The 12230-nt window shown below is 34.6% G+C and overlaps 1 protein-coding gene across 1 annotated transcript in view; it reads right to left on the minus strand.

Moving 5' to 3' along the window:
* Nucleotides 1-12230, minus strand: part of ZNF407 (zinc finger protein 407) — a 330523-nt gene that overhangs the window by 306760 nt on the left and 11533 nt on the right. The window contains exons 3-4 of the mRNA XM_035896932.1: nucleotides 10934-12230; nucleotides 4978-5092 (exon numbers count right to left, since the gene is read on the minus strand). Of these exons, the coding sequence (XP_035752825.1) occupies nucleotides 4978-5092; nucleotides 10934-12230 (1412 nt within the window). The remainder of the gene's footprint in view (nucleotides 1-4977; nucleotides 5093-10933) is intronic.

Raw genomic sequence — 12230 nt, forward strand, 5'->3', positions numbered from 1 at the left:
TGCTGCCTACAATTACCCACAACCATGTATTTTTAAATATTTCCAGCCTATAAAAATTACTAATTTTTGCCACTTGTGTTTATCTGCATTTAGACTTTGATTTGGATAAATTAAGCTCTCAAGTGTTCCTTGCTTTATGAAACTCTGCATGTTGTACACTTCAACACAAATAAATGACTTCTACCATTAGAGGTTTAAATAATGTAATGTATTTCATGCTCAGCCTGAAGCTGGATTCCAATGAAGTTGCTAATGCACGTAATGATTAAGTGTAACTCAAATACTAACTGTGTTGTTGAAAACATGACAGGCAATAATTTGGTCTATTATATTCTGCCATTTAATTGCCTAGTACAGACATTCTCTGACACGTTATGAAGCAATGATTTACAATTATTCAAGCTGCAAAGGTCAGAAAGTGACATTATAATCATCTACACAGAGATCCCTTCTAATGCACAAAAACTAGGTAATACCACACAAAAATAGTTTTACTAGAGTAGCAACTTTCTATTTAAGATTTCCCAAACTGCACAAGTATAAATAATTGATTTATATTACAGTACATTAAGGCATCCTTGAAAATATAATGTTTTTCCTGCTCCTACCAATAAATTTATGAATAAGTCTTTTTTGCTTGCTAAAAGCAATCTTAAGAGCAGGCTTTCACTAAAAGTAGCCTGACATTAACAGTAATCAGTTAAAAAAAAATCTGAAAATCTAGAAGATTTTTTTAGAACACAACACACAGGAGTACAGCCGATTTTTTTGATGCAGCTGGTCAAAGCTGATCTATAAAGTATGAAGCTCTACTAGCCACTATATTCAATATAGGCGAGTATTTTTCTTTAGACATTCTCAAAGCAACCAGTGTCATTAAAATACTGAACTTTATACAGATTAAGATTTCTAAACTATTCTTAGCATTAACAATAGCAGCAAAAGTGAAGTTATTTCCATGTTTGGGACACTAGAACTCTCCTCAAAGCTTGTTTATATGAGGCTTTAAAAAATAACCGAATTTAGCAAAGCATTTATTTAGCAGAACATCTTATCTCCAGAATTAATTGGGAAAAGGAGTTTCAAAGCAAATCAAGAACTGAGGAGCAGAAAGTAAAAAAGATAAATACCTCTATCCACCAAAAGACCAAAACAAAGCAAAAAATCCTCCAAAAAACCCCACCCCACAAGAAGGAATTATTTCAGCAAAATACAGAAAAAACCCCAACCTTTTCCACCCCATTCCAAATCCCTTTGTGTATACAAATACTTACTTTTGTTCCTTAAAGCACTTTACTATATATGGGATACTATAGATGGAATAAACATAATAAAGACATTACTACAAATGTCCTTTCAATTTTTAGGAAGGTAATAAAAAATGTTTACGTGCATGTCTTCAATACTGAAAATTTTCCTAAAAATCCAAACCTACCTTATACCCATCTTCCTCAGTAGATTTTTAAGAAGTCATAAATAAGAGAAAAAAAAAGAAAGAAGCAGCCACTCTTACTTGAAACACGTAACTACATCCCCAAAAATTCTGTTTCTGAAAGCAAAGGCAAGAAAAAGGCAAAGGAATAGTAGATGCATTTTTAAATCAAACATTGCCTATAAATTCTGTTAAAAACCTGAAGTGCAGAATAATGCATTTTTCATGTTCTACCTCAGGCATAAAATTTCAAAAGTGCATGATAAGCCTTTTCACTGCATTTCACCAGAAAAATGAAACAAAAATTTTAAATGCTGGGCAACCAAGAAATTTGCTCATCTAAGCCATGGTATCAGCCAATTTCAGAGCCAGACTTCCAAAAATTAAATTCAAATGTGCAGCAGTTTGCTACTCGCAGAAAATAGATACTACCTCTGAAATAATGGGATATATTTTACAGCCATGGGTATGGAAAAGAAAACAATTAACACACATCTGTGATAAGGAAATGAGTAGCAGACGGTTTATTCCAAATGTTAAAACATTAGCGGTGTCCAATTTCTGTGTCATGTAGTTTCTGCTGTGCAGCTGAAGAAAAACAAACCCTGAACTTCAATTAAAAAAAATAAAACAACACAGCAAAATTACTGCCTTTTTCAACAACTAAGTGAATTATATATTGTGTACTTTTTATCATGTAAATATGAGGATCATTTGGAAAACTAAGACACATCAAACCCTTCCTAAAACAACACCACAGATACAGCTTTTTGCTTTTTTTTTTTTTAAAGACAAAAATTTCCAGAGAATTTTTGTCAAAAAAAAAAAAAAAAAAGTGGTATTTTGAGACCACACTATACCATGATGCTGCACTGACATTTCACCTTTAAAAAGTGCCCAAGTAGATTCAAAAGCTTTTGAAACACAATTTATCCTCGCAACTAGCAGAGGGCTTATTACTATGAATCTAAAAGTCAGAGGATAGAATATTAACTACTGCAGAAAAGAAAACATAGTGCAGGACCTTCTGTTTGTGACAAAATTACAGAGTTAATGTTCCTGAAAGATCACTTCACCTTTTAAAGCATGATTTTTAAAAAGGTAAAATTTATAGCAATTAAAGCTAATGAAGAAATGCAGCATGAGCTGCTTATGTTCAGGAACTAATAGGTCCACTGAGCATTTCTAAGATTATTTAGCCATCAATGATAATGAATTGACATTGTCAGTGGTGTTAATGTACCAATGCTCTATAGTGCCACTAATCCGATAGCCAATCCTAGCAATTTTTTTTTTTTATGTTGCTACTTTATTTTTTTAACCTACACACTACCCAATCCTATCAATTAAAATAGCAGAAATACAGCACAGGCCGTATTACTTTTTTCTCTTCTTCCACATTTAAGGATGGCATATTCATTATTTGGACTACAGTTCAAACTGCTCTGGTCATTCTTCCTTCAAATCCTGCTCAATTCTTCAGGATTGTTAGCTACAGTACAAAAATGTCTTTTCCAATTAAATCAGTGTTAATGTATAATTCTTAAAATACATTTTTGGTACACATTAAGTGAAACGTGATGATTATTTACACAGGTATATAAATCAGATTTTTGTGAGCACAGGGTATTGTGGTATACGTCTCTTCAGGTGATTGTTTTGTCATATCTAAATAGCACAGCTTCACATTGCTGATGAAAATTAGCTATACAATACTACACAGAAATGGAAAATGAGTACCTGCTTGGCTACCAGGTATGACATGACAGCAACGTACAGTAAGCAATCAGCTTAGCAAAGTGACCAACATTCAAGTCCACAGCTTAAGTCAACTATAGATGTTTTCATCTCTCTCTTCCACAACCATCATAAATTGCAACTGAGTTTTGTGTAATTTCTGAGACAGATTCTAAGACCATGTCAATCCTGAAGTGAAGGGATGAGTTTTTGAAAAAACAAGGTACTGTGCCAAATCCTAATCACTTTAATTCTCTTTTTGTAAAAGATAAGGTATTAGTTATTTTGAGATTCTTTCACTTTTCCTCTCATCTAAACATAGTTAAATAATATGAAGATTTTTCAGTTTAAGGTAAAAGGGAATTGAATAAAGAACCATTGTCAAGTTTGTTGACAACTTCTAAAGAACAGAGCTTAGCCTTAGCTAAACAGTTTTGTGGATCTGTAGTCATTAACCATCTTCCATGCCAAATTCTCAGCAATTCACATAGCAGAGAGAGTAAATAAGATTTTTCAAACAACATAAAATAGCCTAGCACGCATAATGTTAATTTTAAACATGCTGCAAAATAAAGAGTAGCACAAGTTATTCTACTACTGATATTCAGTGGACTTAAGAATTAGGCTCATACATTTTTATTTCATGTTTCAAGAAGTCAGCAATTAATTTTCCTAAGTGAGTAAAAACATCCAAAGTATCTCATAATGCTGCATGCAAAGTTATTTGAAAAACAGAGAGATGAATCAGTGAAAATCACTCAGCTGCATCTTCAGCTGAAGATTCAGTTGTCCTTTAAAATGCGTAACTCACTTTGTCCTGCAGTAGACCAGTATACTAAGGCTAAAAAAACCCCTCCTGCTGGATATTATCCCCAACATCACACCACACCATTCATGTGTGCACTGCATCATCTAATTGAACCTGTGCTGTTCTACACATTAGCCATAAGAGTGCTATAGCAGGTTACATAGGTTTGAGTAAAATGTTTTTATATGATGCATATATTAGTTAATTTCTCCAGCATAATAACACTAAAATATATTTTTAATCAGAACTAGGGTATTAAAATCCAACTTTGAATGTCCTATGATGTACCATATATGCCATGGCATTTTAAAACCTTTTAAACATTTCTGCTAAATTAATTAGTTTTGCATTAAGGAGTCTCAATGCCTCCTATTAAATGCAACACATTTGAAGGACAATTAAACATTATGAACGATCCTTCTGAGGAAATAACGATTAAGTAAAAAAGAAAAACAAGATTTTTTGGGTAACAAACAAGAACACAGGCATACATAAAAGACTTCAATTTATTTTTAAAGTCTTATGCCTGCAATATCTTAGATCCGTTTGTTTGAAAAATCAGTCTTCTGTTTTGTTTTTGTAAAGAATGAAAACCCTAATGGAGTCCAGAAATCTGTTAATGGTACTAAAATTATAACAGTATAGCAAAGAAAAAACCCCACACAGTAAAGTCTATATTATATATTTTTTATGTCTTTAAATGGAATTTACAGTTCTCCCTGGCAATGTGAATGAACATCCTATAATTTAGTCAATTTACAGATTACAGGTTCAAATTGACCTTGTAGCCCATAAAATTGCTCATCTTCAGTGCAGGATTAGAAGTGGGAAAAGAATGTCATAACTGTATTTAAGGAATTTACCATAACAATGGAAAGGAGGATATGCATGCATAATTTTAGCCACTCTTGCTCACATCACAGTTTTCAATTCTGAAACAATGCATATCCTGCACTCTTCTCCTGGTTAACCATGGTGGAGACTGTTTCAATTTACTCACCCACAGACATGACACTTGTATTCCCTCATCCCAAGGTGCCTCTTGACATGGTTTCTGGCATCTCCGAGCTGAGCTGTTGCAAAGTGGCATATCTTGCACTTGAATGGCTTTGATCCTAAGTAAAATTTAGCATAAGATATGAGTTGAATTAGAATAATGTATCACCCACGGTTAAAGAAATAAAAAATCCTGGGAAAAAATAACCTTTAAAAGAGCCTATCCCACATTTAACCTGTTTGAGATTTTCGCCTAACAAAACCAGTATCTCGTACATAAATTTATAACTCCCAAGACACAGGCAGTATATACTATACATTAGTCATTAAAGTTTCCTTAAGTTCAAGATCACAGAAACCACTGTCTTAACTTCTAATAATCATTTACTCTTTTTTTTAATTATTAAAAAAACCCACAAAATATTAAAATGAGAAGACAAGAAGATGGCAAACATTCTTCTATACCTTTCCCCATTTCCAAATGCTGAAATGGTCTTAAAGTAATGGTAATGGTCTTAAAGTGGCTTGATATTGGTGTAAACTGCAAAATGTACTTGTTTTTAAGCAAATATATTTACAGTAAAGTAATTTTACAAGTCTTCCGACTTTGAATGGATTTCACATTAGCATTGGTATTTCAGATTTGTTCTGTCACACAGAGAAAATGATTCATCACCTAGCTATTGTAATGACATGCAATGTATGAATATACAGTGGATAAAATATTATGCCTTTATGACTGTTTTATGGTCAAGAATTTATGATTATTCTGCAAACCAGAAGTATTGACATTTTGGCTATTATTTATTTCAAAAACAAACTTTAATATTAAAAGTCGACTGCAGACCAAAGAACTCTGAAATTATTTCTCCAAGGAAGAAGTACCGGCCTATTCCTTGTATCAGATCAGTTCAGCAAAAAGTCAAATTATTTGTCTATCTAAATTAACAGTGATCCTCTCTCAAGGATGGAAAAACTATTTTTTTTACTGAAATAGTTAAATTGGGCACATGTCAGTCCCCATGTTATTACACAGCAACACCGCTCTAAAGCATGCTGTAGCACTTCCCAATTTTCTGACCTCTAAATCCTTAAATCAATAAATCAAAATCATTTCATAGAATTGCAGTTAAAAGTAAGTACAATATGGTCACAGAGTCTCCATATTATGTTTAGTATATGTTTTGTGAAGTACTTATTCCAATACAGTTAAGCATAATATGAAATATGTGATCTTTTATAAATATACATAAAGAGCTCTGATAAGAAAAATGTTGCACTGTATCATACTTGATCAATGAACCTTTTTGCTTTGCCCTTGAAAACAGAATATCCTCCAAGAATCCATTGGTGAAATTGAGGATCTTAGTAAAAATTTTTAGAGTCTTAAATTTCAATTTAATTCCCAAAAGCTGACGAAAAATGAAGCATTTAATTTTAATCTTCTAACTGAAATAAAAAAGTCAACAGTACTAAGCACGGGCAGACAAGGTTGAATATTTCACAGTTCAATGACAATGAAGCCAGATCTCTTAATACTTCCATTTCTACTGTTGGAAGTAGATGTAAAATATATTTAGCACCTGAATGGTTATATCTAGTCAGCTTTATATGTTTAAATGTCAAAAGCAGGTTGAGACTGCAGCTAACAGCAATCACATTCTATCAATCACACTGAAAACCCCCAGTTTATTTAAATGATCCTGATAAAACTAAATTAATCATTAATTTGGTGACATTTCAAATCAACACTGCATTCTATAAAGAGACCCATGCAAATAAAAAACAGCCTAGCTTTGCATTAAATAAAAGAGTATTAGAAGTTGATGTTTTAACTTATGATCTTAAAGACTAACTGCACAATTAATAACATCAAGGCCACAGTCGGAAATTATTTTTTTAAACATATTGGTGTTTGTAGTGCTCTTTTTTGTCATAGAATTCAAATACCATGTGGATTCAGTCCTATGTTCCCTTAGTTTCTCTCCTACTGATTAAATTGTAAATTTGTTCCTCATTCTGTTACTGCAGGTGTCCCGCAGGACTTCCATACAAGACCTTTGCTGGCTTCCATTTACACAACTCCTTTGTGAAAAACTCGAGTTCAGACCAATCGCAGCTACAGTGTGCTGACAATACAGAAATGTATTATTCTGTTGACTGCTCTCATCCAAAAATCACTGAGGCCTTGAGGGTTTTTTATTTATTTCTCCGATCCAGAGCTGAATATCTGTTAACATCTCCATTTAAACTCCATGAAAATTCAACTGCTGGCAGGCTCCACTCAGTACTTATCACCTGAAACAAAAGCAGTGCATCTCCCTTTTAGGTTGCTGGTGCCAAATTTGTTCCAGTACATTCTCAGATGGAACAACCCAAAATTTTATACTTAAGATGAAGGCATTAAGAGTTAAACTTATGGGGCAAAAAATCTGTATTTACCATAAGGCTATCTGAAACAATGTTGAAGCAATTAACCATTTCTTAGCCATACTTACATTATCACCAACTTTAATGGTTTTCATATGCTATGTTAAATGTGATACTATGGGATTCACACTTGGCTTCTAGTTCACAGGAAAATGAGAAAAATACTTTCAATATAGCATCTTTCCAACCAATTGACTTTAAAAAAAAAGCCACAGAATTACCTTATCCACAAGTTATGGCATGGAAACAAAGTGTACATTTTCTGATGGTAGCAGTAAACAATAAGGTTTTTAACAACATAATTGGGAGGGGGGGGGGAGGCAGGGAACAGAACCGCAACCCAAAAAACCACCAAACTGAAAATAGACTACATTTAAGAGTTCAAGTCAGACAGACACAAACCATGCTACTGTTTTACAGAGAAGACTGGAGTTCATAGTCTTTATTTTACATTGTCAATAGAGACCCAAAACTATAAGAAGAATTCGCTGCCTCAGCTATAAGCCAGCCAAAGGCAAGTTCATCTGCACCTGCAGGCGTAGCTGAGGCCCAAAGCAAAGTGAACACAGCCGCATGAAACATCATCATCCCATTTCCTCCTATGTTTAGGACATGGGGAGCAAGATACCGCACTTACATTGAGCAAACCTTCCATTAACTGAGAAATCTGATGAGGAAACGAAACAAAGATGATGTGGTTGCAGGTGATTTTTCCTCAGATCTTGATTGTTAATTAAGTTTATGGGACCTGCATCAACTGTGAACTAAAAAGTCTTCCACCTCTACTACTCCTTTTATTTTTCTTTACAATTCCTCATTTTCACTTGTCACATGTGATGGACTTACTTGTTATCTCCTCTCTAGCAAAGCTTCCCTTTCATTTGCAATGTGAAAATCTCCTACATTATTTAACAGTATTTTGGAACATTATTTTTCTATTAATGGAAATCATTAGTTGCATCTTCCTACAACTTTTCCTTCACTTACCCCCCCGCCCCAAACCATCGCCAATTACTCAATAAAAAAAAAGAAGGCAAGGAGTTGGACATGGTTACACATACATACATATATAAACATATATATTCACATCTGGATGCTGACAAAAGATTTTTTTTTAAAAGCACATAATCAGAACAACAAATGCGAAAATGTGCAGCTCTGCTTCTATTGTGTACCTGGTGTTACCCTGGAACAGATGAGAAGCTAGAAATACTGTACTTTGCCTCACCAACATTATAAGCCAGTGTATATACAGTTGGTGGAGTAGGTCATTTCCCTCTGCCACCACTCCCAATAACCCAAAAATATTTGTTTCTTATTCAACTGCATCCATGGTGATACAGATTGGAAGAAAGATTCTATAAGACACAAAGGAAATCACAAATATGAAAATACAGATTGGAAGAGAAAGCCTTCTTCCCATTAACTATTAATAAAAGTCTCCGCATTACTATTTATGTGAATAAGAAAAGCATCAGAAAAGCATTTCATCTAAAGGTGCTGTGAGAAAGAGGGCAGATAAAACTCCATTCTGTAACCTTTGTACACCCCCTCCACAAGCACCACCAAAAAATGACTTGCAAAATGAGATGTATTCCTTTACTGCTTTGCATATTTCAGGCCATCCGAAAGCACAATAAAAATATACTTCATGATAAGACCTACACACAAGACGTTAAAAAGTACACTAACTTTTACTAAATGTTACAATCAATGATGTAACTTATGTAAGTAGGGTTGCTTTGTCATATATTGATAGTTACCTCACTTTCACATCCACATTAACTTGATTTTAAATGCAATTAATACATATAGTCAAGGAAGACTAATGGACTACATTCTGCACTTAACCTGGTGGACATTTTCAAATGGCACAAGTGACCAGTGCAAACCTATTTTGCATTGTAAACGACTAAATAAATCTTAATGGATTAAGAATGATCAGCTATCAACACACAAGGGAAATTAAGTGCTGAAATGCCTACATTGATTATTTTAAATTATTAGCCTTACTCTGTTCTTGAATTTGTATGCTTTTAGTGAGCTTTAACACATTTACAAGACTTATTGACTATAATTACAAGAGAATTCAAGTAATGGACACATCAATTATAAGCAACATGTCTTGACCAGACAGTTGCATAAAGAATTCTAAAGAGAGCTCCATTAGCATCCTCCCCCTTAGTTTTATTCAGTTTTATCTGCCGTAAGAGGGCATATTAAGGGCTTATACAGCTGTTCTGACCATGTGAACATGAACGTCCCTCTGAAGACTTAACACTGCATTCAAAGCTGGATATTAGCTGAAGCAATACAGATAACTACATTATTGACAAGATAGAAGTAATGCTGCAAGTATTAAGTGAGTTATTGGTATACATGAATACTGCAGTTATAGTAAAATACTTTGAAAGGTTTGAAATACAATGTCCGTGTTCCCCGAGATTGATTTTAAACTTTGTGGTCCAGTCACGCCCTTGCCTTTTAATAAAAATCTTACACAACTATTTTAGGATTATGGCAGGAATTACCATTCTTTTATGTTTCTTTTTTCTTACCTTTTTGTTCTCTTCCTTGTAACCATGCACTAAGTTTCAAATACTGCATGAATTTAAACTATAGCTTCCATAATAAGCCATTATTTAAAAGTACAGTAAAATAAACCTTACAGTTTTAATGAAAATATGTTCATTGAAATGTGAATTTATTATTCAAATCCACTCATAAATTCAACCATGGAGACACCACTTGTCTAAGCAGAGCTCAGTGATTTAGAAAAGCTGTCTATTTAAAATAAAGAATGTATGGCAGGTTTATAGAAACATCGCAGTGAATTTTTACATAAATTTAGAACTGCAGCTTATGCATTTTTCTACAAAAATGTTTTTAAATTTTCCACTTAAAATTAAACATAAAAATGAATTGAAAGTGTGATCAGCACAGAAACTAAATCAGATGCTACATCCCTGTGCATCACATCAGCCTTACACACTACCTTCCAAAAAGGCTGACCAATTCCAATTCCCATAACTTATTTCTACAAAAAGCTCTTGATGCTTCTTATTGGTATTTATTTAGGAATGATGTAATATCAAATGTCTATCCTGAAGCATTATGTAATGCTGGAAGTGTAACTGACTTGAAATGAAATAAACAATTTGGATATTAAACAACTGCAAGGAAGCGGAAGTTAGAAAGAACAGCTAATTGTTCTCTCAAACCACCACTGCTTCATTATATAAATTTAAGAACCAATTAATGGTTACAATTTAGATTAAAGGGAAGGAAATCACTCTATATGAAACAAAAAGCAGAAGGGTGACTGCTCTTAAAGTGTTCTTACATTTTTTGCCCTTTGGTCACTGCATTTTCATACCCCTCTAGGTAAATTTGAATTTCATCAGGGGCCCATAGGGCAATATGAATGGCAGTTTATAAGAAATGTTAAAGAGATTAACAAGCAGAAAAAGACCAATGGTATCATTCACGCTGTTTGAAAGAGACCACTTGCAAAGAGAGAGTTTCCATACCTGTATGGGTACGGATGTGAGCTAGGAAGGCCATGGAATTGCTACTTCTACACATCTTCCCACAATACTTGCAGATGTTGCCTTGATTCTCTTCCCTCTCCCTGTTTATTTGCTCAGTGTCTTCCACAATGTACTTATTCACTTCTCGCAAGAGCTCTTCGTGTTGCTCTTTGATGTGGAGGAACAAGCTCTGCTCTGAATCGAAGGGCTCCGTGCACTTCACACACTTAAAGGTGGCGCCTCCTTCGGGCAGCTCCTCCACGCTTGCCTGCTCGTTTCGCATGTGCCCAGCACTGGCCAAGTGCTGGTGAAGGTTGCTCTCTGTGTAAAATGATTTTCCACAGAGTAAACAGTGAAAATGTTTTTCTTTTGAAGGATGTTTCATGGCTATGTGAACATTTAGTCCGCTCAAACCATCTGCTAAAAAACCACAGTCATCGCAGCGAATACGTGTCGATTCCCCAAGGGAAATTCCTTCTGACTTCTTCTTTTTCCCACCGCTTGGTGAAGAGTCTGCTTTCACCATGACCTCGCTAGCTTTCACTCCTCCTGACACCTGGCCTTCAGTAGAATGGTCACTGGCCTCCCCGTCTTGCTGGCTTTTTAACCTCACTATGGAAGAATCAAACTTGCCAAAATTTTGCATCGCCTTTCCTTTATCATCAGCACTGATAACTGTTCCTAAAGCCTCATTACTACTTTCTTGCATGCCCTCAGCTGTTGAGCCATCTGCCTCCCAAACATTGTTATTTATAGTTACTTCTGCTTCATGTTGTGATTCCATAAGGGCTTCTTCCTCCTCCCCAGTAGGAACCTCTTTGAAACTTCTGTCACCCTTTAAACTATGTATATTTTGTACCGTTTCACCAATGTTTCCAGCAAAATTGGATTGCTCTACTGCACTACTTGTTTCTGGAAGAGTTAGCATAAGTGGGTTACTTTTTTTCCGTGATATTTTTTTGAGAATATCTGTGTTTCTACGCTCTACTTCAGGGTTTTCTCTATTCGCTTCCAAGCTTTCCTCACCTTTTCCTAAATCCAAGTTTGTGCTGCTTGATCTATTTTGATTTTCTGCAGTGCAATCACCATCTGAATTGAGCAGCTCCAGACCATGCCTACTTTGGTGCAATTCGTGAGTACCTGTTTCTTTAACTGATACTTCCTTGTCAAGTTTAACTTTATCTTTCTGAGGAGTTTGCTTGAATCCTTCACAAAAAAGGTTTTCTCCTCCATTTTTAGACTCCTCTTCAAGTTCACCTTCTACTGCATTTTGGGAACAGCTGCCTTTAGGCATTCC

Source organism: Egretta garzetta, unplaced genomic scaffold (genome assembly GCF_000687185.1).
Source record: "Egretta garzetta isolate BGI_Z169 unplaced genomic scaffold, ASM68718v1 scaffold126, whole genome shotgun sequence".
Classification (NCBI taxonomy): Eukaryota; Metazoa; Chordata; class Aves; order Pelecaniformes; family Ardeidae; genus Egretta; species Egretta garzetta.